Source organism: Lutra lutra, chromosome 10 (genome assembly GCF_902655055.1).
Source record: "Lutra lutra chromosome 10, mLutLut1.2, whole genome shotgun sequence".
Classification (NCBI taxonomy): Eukaryota; Metazoa; Chordata; class Mammalia; order Carnivora; family Mustelidae; genus Lutra; species Lutra lutra.
The window spans coordinates 94,836,644-94,850,781 of record NC_062287.1 but is presented as its reverse complement, the minus strand read 5'-3'; the positions used below and the strand labels follow the sequence as shown (position 1 = coordinate 94,850,781).

The 14,138-nt window shown below is 41.9% G+C and overlaps 1 protein-coding gene across 5 annotated transcripts in view; it reads right to left on the bottom strand.

The window, feature by feature from the left end:
* LOC125079411 (very-long-chain 3-oxoacyl-CoA reductase) overlaps positions 1-12,236 on the bottom strand; it is a 339,719-nt gene extending 327,483 nt beyond the window's left edge. For 2 of the 5 annotated variants that reach the window (XR_007121112.1, XM_047692989.1), the window contains exon 1: positions 11,832-12,170. Coding sequence is in view for 4 of the 5 variants with exons in the window: in XM_047692989.1 (XP_047548945.1) it covers positions 11,832-11,991 (160 nt within the window). In the remaining variant the exon portion in view is untranslated. Of the gene's footprint in view, positions 1-11,831 lie in introns of all 5 variants that reach the window. The other 3 variants (XM_047692985.1, XM_047692986.1, XM_047692990.1) reach the window with 3 other exon arrangements.
* Between the last annotated feature and the right edge of the window lie 1,902 nt (positions 12,237-14,138).

The following is a 14,138-nucleotide window of genomic DNA, read 5'->3' as shown; positions in this document are numbered from 1 at the left end:
TGGAATATGAACTCAGGTCTTCTGGTAAGTTCTGTATACTTTCCACCATACTTCCCTGCTTTTCTGCCTAAAAGGAAACCGCAAGCAGTGACTGAACTAAGGCACAAAGTGCTACATGGGATACACTCCATTCAAGCCATTCAAAAATACTATTGTCCCTTTCCTAAAATATTACATGCTGAGGCTCCAAACTTTCCTATAGCATACACTTTATGACAACTATAAACGACTGCTGAACCAAAAGCCTTTGGTAAAGAACTTGGAACATTAGACTCAGTCTGGTGCTAATCTCTTGAAAGACTGCCTGACATCCACACAGAACCTGTCAGAAATCAACCTCATTATTTCCCTCCCAGAGCCTGCTCCTTCTCTTTGTGTTTCCAACAGCTGTGACAAGTGTCATCATCTGCCCAGAGTCCAGACATACCACCATCCTTCTTGACTTTGTGGTCTCCTTCATCCCCATGACCTATTTATGACAAAGGCTTGCAACTTGAACCTCTTCTCTCTCGTCTGACTCCCTTCCTCAGTGCCTGCCCTCATTATCTTGACCCAAACCACCATCTCCCAATGCCTGGCTTACCACTGCAGCCACCGCCGCCACGCTCCTGCTGATATCCTTTCTCCTGAGTTGCTCTCTTCACATCCATTCTCCAACGTCTTGGTTGTCCAAAATATAAATTTGATCATGACACTCAACTGCTTAAAATCTTTCTAGGACTTCCCACTGCCCTTAGGATAAATAAACCTCTCATCAGAGCCTCAAGGCCCTTTATGACCACCCACCCACACTCCCTCACCCCTACTTCTCTGCCTTAACATCTTGCTTCTCTCCTCCAGGACTCTCAGCCCAAAGTTCCTGAATGTTCAGTCCCTCTACTCAAAGTACTCCCCTGTCCTCCAACTCCCCTTATCTGCTCATCTTTAACTCATCAGTGTAATTTGCAGTGGTTAACAGGAAGCTCGGGAGACAGAGTTCAAATCCAAGGTCCTCCTCCACTTACTAGCTATGTGACTTTGATCAAATCATTTGCCTTCTCTATTAACTTAGCTTTCTTTCAGTAAAATGGAGAAATTAATAAGACCTACCTTATTGGCTTATGTGAGGATTAAGTAAATTCACTGAGGTATTTAGAAAGGTATCTGGTACATGGTTAGCTTTTTTATAAATATTACATCTTATTACCATTATTAACATTATCATCTTCTTCCCTCTACTCCTTTTCTTCCATACTTTGGATTAAATGTTATTTCTTCTAGAAAACCTTCTCTAAGCCCCTGAACCAGGTTAGTGTCCCCAAAGCTGGTCCTATTACACTTTCCAGAGCTGCTTATATAAAGATCTGTGTCCTCTGCTAGACCAATGGAGACAGAGACTATGGCTTTCTTACTCACTACTATATTCTAGTACTCAGTACTGAGTATGACATATAGCCAACTAAAAAGAAAATTTCTTCTGATTAAACCTAGGACCATTTTCTTTCTTCATCATTTGGAGGACTTAACATTTTTTTTTTTAAAGAAAAAAATAATTAGAACATTTTCTCTAGTTTCTTGGCCTGTAAGAATCATCAGTACAGGGGCACCTGGGTGGCTCAGTCCGTTAAACATTTGCTTTTGGCTCACGTCATGAGCCCAGAGTCCTGGTTTCAGGATGGATGGAGCCCACACTGGGCTCCCTGATCGGCGGGGAGTCTGCTTCTCTCTCTCCTTCTGCCCCTCCCCTGCTCATGCTCACTCACTCTCTCTCTTTCAAATAAATTAAAATCTCCCCCCAAAAAAGAATCACCAGTATGTATCACTTACATTAATTTCACAATAAAGATAATTTTTTAAATCCACCTATAAAGAAGGGAATCAGACTTAAAGCTTCCTTTCTGCTAAATGTAATAAACTAAAAAAAAAACAAAACAAAACAAAACAAAAGCCACCAAAAAAATAGTATCACAAACAGAAAATAAGAAAATATTCAATTCTTTCTAGTTAAGCTTCCACAGTCTTCAGCTATCCTTCTATGGTCTTACTTAAAGTAAAGCTTCTATTATTTGCATCTACTAAAACATCACTCTTATTGAGACCCCTACTGTCACCCCAAATCTCCAATTAGTAAAGCCTGGGAAATACTGGATGTGCTGCTTGCAGTTCTTATTCTACAGCAACACACTTAAGTTCCAAGTGGTTGGGGTTTTCTTTCCCCCAATCTATTTCAAATGTGGAAACACAGAACTAGCCTAAAATAGAATCTCTATTTCACTGTCAAAATTATAATATTTAGTACAGAAATCACTGGGAGTTTTAACACCATTATAAACCAAGCCCTGCTACCAAGAAAAGACATCCAGCTAGAAAGTCTGCACGTATTAGTCCCCTGTCTTCTTCTAGGGCTATCTTGACCATAGTCCGGGGTTTCCCAAAAAGTGTGATCTTAAGAATCATCTTATTTGCTAAAAATACACTTGCCCACGTTCTTTTCTTAGAGATTTTGATTTAGTAGGTCTATGGTGAAGCCCTAGACTCTGTGTTTTTAACAAGCACATCCAGTTATTTTTATGAACCATGTGAGTTTGGATATTGCCATGGCATAAATAGACCTTTTAGTTCCAGGCAACATTTGAGGAAACCTCCAGTTTAGAAGCTCTTGTATGGGTATTCCAAACGGCCTTAAAAATCATTACCAGGAACTTTGGCAGGAAAGTAGAAAGAACGTGGAGCCTGGAGTCCGAAAACCTGGATTCGACTATTTCTGGCACTGGCTGTAACCCTTCGGCCAGTCACTGTCTCTCCCTCTGGTGCTGGTGTGTTATGTAGAAATAACAAACCCAACCCTAACCTGCTTCACAGGTTGTTGTGGAAATCATTTGAGAATGCTTGCAAAATCACTTTGCATATTAATATGTCATCATTACAGTAAAACTTCATTAATTCAGCCTCCTCTAATTCAGAGTGTGTGAACACCATTGTCTAACCAACTGTGGTTTGTTTGTTTGTTTGTTTTTCACATTATCTATAAAGAGATCATCACCTCCTTTCACATGACAGGCAATGAGAGGTATTGGAAAACACAGATAAGCAGCAGCTCCCTGTTCCCTGGCAAAATTATTAGACTGAACGTGCAAGATTAGGAAAGCTTGTTTACTGTATCAGCTCTGTTTATGTGACAAGTCGGGAGGTTCAGCTATCATTAAAGCAAGCTTGGCAATATTTCTACTGGAGTTAGCTTGGTCATGAGCAGTTAATGCTAGTCATTACAGTAAAACCAATCTGGAGAATGAGTTTTCTACATACTAGGAATGTTAAGGGAGCACTAAAACTGGCATTTAAACTTCTAAAAGATACTGTAGCCTTTCCTGGCCACCTTGAGGAGCACATACTAAAACAATACACTATTTCCCTGGCAATTCAGTGTCATCAACATAATCCATAGTTGGGGGTGATAAGCAAAGCTGAGACATTAGGTAAAACTACTGGATCAACTCACTTAGCTTATACCACTGTATACAATGAAAAAGATCCCCCAGTCTTAATGTCTGCGAAGGGGTGTACCGAGAACATGGCATTAACGGCACCTTCCATGGCTAGAAGTGCATGTCAGTTCTTCTAGAGATCAGGGAGGACTGTTTTTATCCCATACCAGCTGCAGTGGTACATAACCACGTCCAGTTCTGCCGGCATCCTCATTGTTACCACTGATCGCCCTGACATGTCTCTTCTCCTCTATGTCAGAACCTGATGCTCAACACTCCCACCACTGCTTTTACTCAGTCTACCACAGAGGCATCCACCATTTTCTGGCTTTCTGCCTCCTAAGGACATTGCAATTTTCTTCTTCTTCTTCTTCTTTTTTTTTTTTTTTTGAAGATTTTATTTATTTATTTGACAGAGAGAGAGAGACATCAAGAGAGGGAATACAGGGGCGCCTAGGTGGCTCAGTGGGTTAAGCCGCTGCCTTCGGCTCAGGTCATGATCTCAGAGTCCTGGGATCGAGCCCCGCATCGGGCTCTCTGCTCAGCAGGGAGCCTGCTTCCTCCTCTCTCTCTGCCTGCCTCTCTGCCTGCTTGTGATCTCTCTGTCAAATAAATAAATAAAATCTTTAAAAAAAAAAAAAAAAAGAGAGGGAATACAAGCAGGGCAAGTGGGAGAGGGCGAAGCAGGCTTCCCACCCACCAGGGAGCCCAATGCGGGGCTCAATCCCAGGACCCTGGGATCATGACCTGAGCCAAAGGCAGACTATTGACCGACTGAGCCACCCAGGCACCCCGACATTACAATTTTCTTAAGTTTCTCACAAAAATGACTGACTAAAGTTTTGTAAAAATCATCAACCAACTGTTGTATTCATTTCTTTCCATGAGGCAGATAAACTACATATCCAGCACTCTGCAGTTAACCTTCTAGAAGTTATTGGCTACATACATTTACCAGTCAATGGCTTTCCCACCCAAGAGATTTTCCAGGGAATTTGGTTCAATGTCTCCAACAATTCAAAAAGTCTAAAGTTTAGAAGGCGTGGGCATATTTTATCAGACTTTCAAAATAACCAAACTATATTTTGGTCAACAAATCCTAGATTTTTTTCATTCATTCACTCAACCTTACCAATTAGCAAGGTTTTGCTGAAACTTTAATCTTGCCATTATATCAAGCCAAGAGATTTCAGTGGCTTACACCAGTGTAGAAGGGACTGGATTCTGAATATTCTGAAGTTAGAGACAATGGGATTTCCTAATAGACTGTATATGGGGTGAGAGAAGAAGAGTCAAAGATAATTCTAAGGTTTTTACAAATTTAATTGAAAAGTTACACATAACCAAATTTTCCTAAACCTTCATATCTTAGGTTCACTAAGGGGAGCCATATTTCAGGGAAGCATTTCGTCAATCTTTTCACAAAAGCAAGAAATCTTCAAGTAACACTAATTACCTCTTACTTGATCTGTTCATAACTTCAAATTTCTAATAGTTTATCAGCTGAGTGAAGTACATTATTCTTGGTTTCAACAATTCTTCTTCATCAAATAAGAGTAATGTATACAAACAAAAAATGTCCTTAAATATTTATTTAGTACCCATAAAATACACAAAAGACTACACTAGAACCTCATTTACACCTCTTTTCATTGCCATAATGCTCCTGAAAAGTATAAGCCCCATTTAATAGAGGAAGAAAGTTATTCTCAGAGGTTAACTATCTTTGCCCAATGTCAAACATTTTCGCCACTAGCAAAGCTCACCCTTGTGGCTGACTCCAAAGCCAAAGCCATTATCACTATTGTTAACTGATGTAATTCAATACTCTTGAGAGACTGGTAATTGTTCTAAATCTTAAATTTGGTAGCCTTTCTTCCCCCCGCCCCCGCGCTGGCTTCATCATTTAAATAGAAAATAACTTCACTTAAAGGTGCTAAAGATAACTTTACGGGAACTGGATAGTCTCCCTGGAACCGCCCGTCTGAGATGGGGCGAACCCCTTGTTTCACTAGACAAAGTGCGTAAATAAAAGCGTTCCCTCTGATACGGGCTTTGTGGCAGGTTTCTCAACTACCACACCATGGTTTTATGCAGTAATCCAGTTTCAGGGTTCACGCAACAACCCTATCACCCAGTCCCTCGTAAGAGTACAACCTCCCAACATCGCAGGAATTAGATTTTTTTCCCCAAGGAGAAATGGTCTCTGAAAGACAATAACCAGGAATGGCACAAAAGTGGCCGCCCATACTCTACAGTATGAATTTGCATTTGGGGTTGTTTGGGGTTTTTTAAGACAATTTTGATTGAGATTATCTGAATAACTTGCACTGGTCCATCTCTGGGGCAATGCAACAATGTCGGGAAGATCAGAGAAACAAAGAATTCTGTTTAAAGTTGCAACTCAACTGCCATCACCCTTCTGCTTAAAATCCCTTCACTTGTTTTCCCTGTTCTTGGGATAGATTAAATAGCCCTGCTTCCTGGCTCCTTCCCCCCACTCCACTCTCAGTTTACATCATGCCCACCACTTCCTGGCTCTAGTCACTCAGGCCCTATTTCGAGAGAACCCTCCAATGTCCAGCCTCCTCCTTTCCCTTCCGTCACTGCTCCCGCAGGGCTCTCGCAGACCAATCCCGAGATACTAGATTCAAACACGTGCTACCTAGTCCACGACGCTTCCGGAAGCACCAAGCATGCGCAAATTTGAAAGTGTGCCTTCGATTAAAAAGCCGAATGTTCCAGGGTACCTGGCTGGCTTGTCTGGTAGAGCACGCGACTCTTGATCTCAGGGTTTTGAGTTCAAGCTCCACGTTGGGGGTAGAGGTTACAGAAAAATAAAAGCTTAAACATCTGACTTGGCTCAGGTCATGATCTCAGGGTCCTGGGATGGGCCTGGTAGGGCTGCCTGCTCAGTGGGAAGCCTGCTTCTCCTTCTCCCTCTGCCCCTCCCCTGGCCTGTGCTCTCTCTCTCCCACGCTCTCTCTCTCTCAAGTAAATAAAAATTTTAAAAAATAATTTAAAGGGGTGCCTGGGTGGCTCAGTGGGTTAAGCCTCTGCCTTCGGCTCAGGTCATGATCCGAGGTCCTGGGATCGAGCCCCGCATTCACTCTCTGCTCAGCAGGGAGCCTGCTTCCCTCTCTCTCTGCCTGCCTCTCTGCCTACTTGTGATCTCTGCTGGTCAAATAAATAAATAAAATCTTTTTTAAAAATTTTAAAAATTAAAAAATAAAAGCCTAAAAAATAAAAAATAAAATAAAGCAGTATGTTCCTAAGATATAAAGGAATCCACCCCCAAGTACCCATGCAGTCTATAAACCAATCACCAACATACAAGACATGCATCTTGCAAAATGGACAACTTGGCTTCAAATCCTCATCTTTCAACTCACTAGCTGGGAAACCACAGACAAAGGAAGTCATTTACCCTAAGCCTCTATTTCTTCTTCTACACAATGGGGATAATAAGTCAGAGCTCAAAGACTGATTAAAGATAATCTCTGTCAAGTGCCTAGGACACTTCAAGCATTCAATAAATGGCAGTTCTTCATATGACTTCTGGGCTTGCTAATTTAAATTATTAACATTTCATAAATAATTCCTCAAATCATGTGATACCTCAAAGCCCAGTGAAAGAAAGGGACCTACTGCCAATGGCCCCTGGTTACTTAAGCAGCCCTCATCCACTGGAGACCTAGACCAATCGTGTGGAGTTATCCGAAGTAAAAACAGAAATGATGCACCACACTCGATTCTGAGAATCCTTTGATTCTTGGAGCTTGGCTAAGCAAAGCCATTTTGATGGATGGTTTTTCTACAAAGAACCCCCCCACCACCCTATGACCTTTCTAAGTGTTCATTGTCTTGGAATACTACAGGGCCAAATGTGCAGACAGCAAAATGCAGAGGTAAAGACCCTTTACAAAATCTACACTCACTCCACAGAATGGAATACTATTTAGCAATAAAGAGAAATGAAGCACTAAAACATGTTACAACGTGGGGAAACCTTGGGAACGTCGCGCTCAATGAAAGCCAGTCATAAAATACTTCACATTATAGGATCCCATTTATAGGAAATACCCAAAATAGGCATATATATAATGTATACATATAGACCAAAAGTAGATTAGTGGTTGACTAGGGATTGAGGGGGTGGGGGTTGGGGAGTGACAGCTAATGGGTACAGGGCTTGTTTTAAGAAAGATGAAAATGTTCCAAAATTAGACTATAATGGTTGCACAACCCTGTGAGTATAATAAAAATCTTGGAACTGTACACTCTTTTTTTTTTTTTTTTTTTTTTTTAAGATTTTACTTATTCACGTGAGAGAGACAGAGACAGAGAGAGTCAGAGAGAGCACAGCAGGGGAAGAGAGAGAGAGGAAGAGGGAGAAGCAGACTCCCCGCTGAGCTGGGAGCACGACATGGGGCTCCATCCCAGGACCTGGAGATCATGACCTGAGCTGAAGGAAGTCACTTAACCATCTGAGCCACCCAGGTACCCCGTAAACTGTATATTTTAAATGGGTAAATTGTATGGTATATAAATTCTATCTCAACAAGGCTATTTTTAAAATCCAACTGCTTCACGGATCCTTTATTCTTTGCCACCTGGAGCAATATCCCCTCCTTCAAAATCTGAAAATGAGAGCTCAGAGTGCTGTCCTGGCTTTAAAGTTATAAAGTATCTTGGCTTTAGAAGTCTACTTACCTTGCCTTTCCATCTGTCACCTCCACAGTAGTTCAGTATCAATCATTTTGGATGAATTGCAATGATGGAAACTGCTCAAATAAATGCAAAATTTATCCATGCTCAAACCAAAGCCTACAGATTACATTCTTTATTGCTCCACAGTAATGACTGTTCTCTCCTTTATTGAGTACAAACTGACCACTTTTGTTAGCACTCTTCTTCTGATTACTTGCTACAGTAACCTTCAAGCAAGTAAAGCTTCAGTTCCACAGGAGCTCTTTGTTCTAAGAAATACGGGAAATATCCCCTAAGGATGACAGGATGACAGACAAAATCGGCAAAATCCATCTGCTAGGGACCTGATGAAATCGGTGTAACTCACTTGAGTGGGAATGGTACTGGAGAGAATTAGGGAAAAGAGACGACTGAACTCTGGATTACAAGAAGGAGATAAACTAGAGTATGGGTCAAGTAATTTATGGTCTTAAAACCCTAACTAGATTAAGGAATATGTGGTCTGAAATATTTTTATTGATTACAAAGCATACCTGTTTTCATGTTTTGACAAGCTTTGGGGGTTTTGTTTGTTGAGATATAATGACATACAACATTATACTAGTTTCAGGCGTACAACATAACGATTTGATAGTTGTATATATTGTGAAATGATCACCACAGTAAGTCTAGGGAATACCCATCACCATGCATATTTACAGAATTTTTTTCTTGTGAATTTTTTCCTGCCCAATGTGGGGCCTGAACTCATGACCCCAAGATCAAGGGTCACATGCTCCATCGACCGAGCCAGCCAGACACCCCTTGTGATGAGAATTTTTAAGATTTCATCTCTTGGCAACTTGCAAATTTGCAGTAAAGTATTATCAACTACAGTTGCCATATTGTACATTATATCCCATAACTTATTTATTTTTCCAAGCTTTTTAAATTTAGAAGCACTTAAATCTGATCAATACACTAGTTACTGTGGGAAAAGGAAAAAAAAATGGGGACACACACTCCCTCCCCTTCAGATTCTAAAATCTGAGGAGAAATTAAACATACTCACATGAAGAGACTTAAGAATAACAATAATAAAAACATTATCAATTCAATGCACATTACTATATTATACTTAAAACATTTAATTGGTTATGGAGAGGAAGATGTTAAATGTTAGTAGTAGAAAGTAAAAAATGTCTCCCTAAAACTGCCAGCTACCACCATTTATTCAAAGAAGACTGCACAGAATGAAGATACCAATTTTATGGGGCAGAAAACTTACTGGTGCTATTTATACACAAAAATTAATTCTAATAATCCTAACTTCGATTGAACAAATCATTTACCTAATTTTAATCACATTTTGCCCTAATTGTTCAAGTATCATTTCTGCTGCTTTGTCAAATTATTTCAGTTCATCCCTCCAACTGATACAAAGAAGCATTTAAGATGAAGTACTCTTAATTTTGTTTTTCAAAGATTCCCTGAATTTGGAGAGGTAAAGGAAATATTTTAAGATTCAGGCCACCACATATATGTCATGTGACAAATAACAACTTGATCGTTTCTTCTGCTTAAGTACTTAAAAAAGAGATTTTTCTAACAATCCAGGGTAGACCGAACTCAACAATCACAATGTCACTTTATGACTTCCCAGTGTTCTGGTTCAAATTTCATTTCTAGATCTTTTAGACATTTCTTTCAATTTAGCAAGTATCCCTCCTCTGGGACAAATCTTTTCAATAGTGATTTGGACCATTTGAGTTATTAGTCTACAGTCTATTTCAGTTTTTAAAAAATTACTAACATGACTCTTTGCTTACAAATCACAAAACTTCATCTTGCTACAGGATTTCCTAATGCACCAGAATCCTGTGCAACTATCTCAAAAGTTCATAAGCAAGTTTTCCAATGTGACAATCAAGAACTTGGGCAAATCAATTGTGAAATCACAAACTTTATTACAATTAAGTTGAGCACTTCACTTGTTTTTTAAGGAATATCAGAAAACACTAAGTGATTTCTAAAAATAAGTTATTAGGCGCACCTGGGTGGCTCAGTTGTTAAAGCCTCTGCCTCTGGCTTGGGTCATGTTCCCCTGGGCCTGGGATCAGCCCCTCTTTGGGCTCTCTGCTCACCAGGGAGCCTGCTTCCTCCTCAATCTCTCTCTGCCTGCCTCTCTGCCTACTTGTGATCTCTGTCAAATAAATAAATACAATCTTTAAAAAAAATAAAAATAAAAACAAGTATTATAATATGAACAGTTGCTTCACATCAGAGTTCTTAACATGTCCCTTCCTACTTGAGATGTGTTTTCTTCACACTGCTGTCCCAAAAAGTTAATTTCTTATGTTTTTCCTACTAAGTTCTTTAAATGATTTTGAGTGAATAAAGTGAAGAATACAGAGTTCCATTATTTGTGTACCTTAGTTGAGCCTAGTCTGAAAGCAACCCCTAACCATCCCAAAATTCAATGAAATGCTTGGTGAAGTGTACATCCAATCATGAAATAGCAGAATAAATTATCACAGAGAACGATCACAGCACACCCCTTGGTTTAAAAAGAAAAAGAAACGAAAAGTGAGGAAAAGCAACAAAAAAGAAAAAAAGCAAGCACAAAACTTCCCTGCAGGTAATTCTCCCAACTTCTCCAAACTGACCTTTCTCAAATCCTCCAACAAAATGAAACAAGATCCACAGGCTTAGCTCACTCTTTGGGGGAATACTTTTTCCTATAAGCGTCCTTTTTTTTTTTTTTTTTAAGATTTTATTTATTTATTTGACAGAGATCACAAGTAGGCAGAGAGGCAGGCAGAGAGAGAGAGGAGGAAGCAGGCTCCCCGCTGAGCAGAGAGCCGGATGCGGGGCTCGATCCCAGGACCCTGAGATCACGACCTGAGCCGAAGGCAGAGGCTTTAACCCACTGAGCCACCGAGGCGCCCCTATAAGCGTCCTTCTGCCAAAAGTATTTCTGATTGCTACGCGGAGAGTTACCGTTCTGCAGAAGCAATAATTACGTTACACATCAGGCCTCCAGAAAAGTTTAAGGAGAATTTAAAAACAAACCAAAACAAAAACCTTGTATATCTTGAAAAGAACTAGGCCGAATCCAAGTAACAGGAGAGAGGCAAGTTTCTAAAAACCAGAAAGACTTCGGAAATTCTATGTCCTCTCCGTTCATCCTCGCCCCCCCAAAAGTCAACAGAATGCCTTTCATCCTTAGCAGGGGGCCACTATTCCAATCAAGCGAAAACCTTTATTTTAAAAACACTCAACAAGGGGCGAACCTAGGTAGGTAGAGTGTGACTGAGGAGGCAGCAAGGTGACTGACTCCCGGCCATGCACCCGGAATGGCTTAAAGGACACCAGCCCCTGCGGGTTCAAGCAAATTGTCCCCGCACCCACCAAGTGGCACGTGATATTCGCTGAGTTGGGCCAACAACGTCTTTCCTATTTAAAAACTCGCAAGTCCAGGCAAGCCAGGGCTTGGGGCCCCAAGGCTAGGGGCCAGGCGGGTACAAGGGACGCAGGAGCCTCAGGAGGGAGAAGGGACTTGGAGAGCGGAAGGCCAGGCGCTGGGCCCGGACTTGGGCAGCACCGACCAGACCCCGGCCGGAAACCGCGCGAGCCGCCACAGGAGCGAGGAGACCGGCGGCGCTGGACTGCACTCACCTGCCCATTCTCCGAGTCTTGGTCCGACCCCTGCCTCGTGACTCAAACCCCAGACCCGAAGGGCCGTGAAGAGCGAGTACGAGATGCGCAGGGCCACGTAGGCCACGGTGCCTGCGCCGACCCAGTACAAGAAGCCGGCGACAGGAAGAGCGCTCTCCATGGCTTTCAACTAGGCCTTACTACCTTCGTGAATGGAAAAACGAATGAATGAATCCAGGAAGAGGCGCCCGCCGTGACGGTGAGGACGACACTAACACGCGCGGCTCCTGCTCCTCTTTTGGCCTAAACCCCGCCCATGGCGCCATATCCGTGCCGCCATTGGTGACCTAGCCGTCCCTCTGTGAGTAGTGCGTCAGCTATTGGCTGACTCCAGTTTCGCTACCCCGCCCATGTCCCCCCCTCGCGCACACCCGGCCTGGTCTCTGTTCGGAGCCGGCACATCGCTCCCCTGCCAATCAAACTTCAGTCCCGCCTAACGCGTCACCACGCCCCCAGAGTTCCACCAGAGGGCGGCTTGTCTCACCCCACCAAATCGCCCAGGTCTCTCATTGGCTGCAGCTGTCCTCACGACTGCGGAAGAGTGCGCTCCGATTGGCCAGGGAGACCCAGCCTCGTTAGAGCTCGGCACTTAGGAGGGAATGGGGTCTGAGAAGCCGGTTGTGAATGGGAAGATGGTATAGTAAAAGGTGGGCGTGGAGTCGTAGTTTTATTTTCCCCTCTGTATTAAACACATCTATATCATTGTTAAATATACTGTCACTGTTCCCATAAACTTTTCCGAATAAAGGCTTGCATCTCCCCTTTCTATGTCTCCTTCCCGGAGCATCTTCTCCCGTTACATGCACTTATTATGGAGCTTCTAAACCCTCCCTCTCGTTCTGAGCATTAAACAGCATTGCTCCTAAAGTCTTGGAGTTCAAGGCGAATAACTTCATGGACTCAAATAATTATAATACACAGCGGCATAAGAGCTGTAAGATGAATGCAAAATAGAGGGAATCCAGCTTGATGAATAAGCAGTTTGGGGAAGGGACTCCATGTTTAACTGGAACTTAAAGGACAATAGAGACTTTTTGTTTTACTCTCTTTTTTAAATTTACATTTTGGGGGGGGTGGGGTGTGAGGGAACACAAAAGTATGTGATCCTAGTAGAGATAAGAAAACTACCTCCGCAGAGTTCCACAAGGTAAGCGTGAGAGATTGTGTAATGCAATAGAGTGCTTCATACTTACTCTTCCATCCACCAAGAGTTTTGGTTTCCTTTTCTGGCATGGACTTATATAAAACACCTGAAATTTTTCTTAGCCAGTAGGGACGCCTGATTCGAAACTTGAGACCTTTTTAAAAGGTAGGAATTTAAGGGTGATAATTTTAAGGATCAACAACAGATCTTGAAGATAATGTAGTAATTTTCTAATATGTAGCTCCAGAACCTTATCTCTCCCTGCCCAACCCCCCACTCTTTTCCCACCGTCTTATCAGATTGAGTATAACCCCTAAGGCTGTTACTGTTCTTTATAAACTGTCAGCTGTCTAGCAGAATTCAGCCATGTGAGTTGAGCAGGCACATTTTGTTTTAATTGAATTTGATCCCCTTGGCTGAGGCTGTCTGTCCAATTCAATGAAATCCCACCACTCCTCTCTCTCTCTCAACATCTCCCTCTAGCCAAAGTCTTCACCTGCCGTGGAGCCCCAAATGCATATATCCCGATTCAACATTGCTCACCAACTAAGGGCACCTCAAGATATCCATGCCCCTTAAAATAGGGCAGAAGGAGAAGAGAGCTATTATAAACCAATAATACAAGGATGCCTGTTGGCTCGGTCAGTGGAGTGGTTGATTCTTGAGGGTTGTAAATTTGAGCCCCACATTGGATGTAGAGATTACTTACAAATAAAATCTTAAGGGCGCGTATATGACTCAGTCGGTTAAGTGGGAGACTTGATTTCAGCTTAGGTCATGATGTTGGGTGGTGGGATGGGCCCTGAGAAAACGACTCCATGCTCAGCAGGGAGTCTGCTTAAGGATTCTCTCTCTCCCTTTGTCCTTCCCCCACTGGCTCTCTCTAATAAATAAATAAATCTTTAAAAAATGAATAGACTCTTTAAAAGTAACTAAACTAATGATATGTGTTCGTGTTGCATTTGTATGTATATCTATGACCCACACTAGAACTTACGATTATTGGAAACACTATGCTGTGAATCCATAGGACCTAGAACAGTGCCTGGAACCCTGAGATACTCAATAAACATCTGAGAAAGAAATGGGAGTGAAGATTCATTCATTTAACAAATACTACTGTG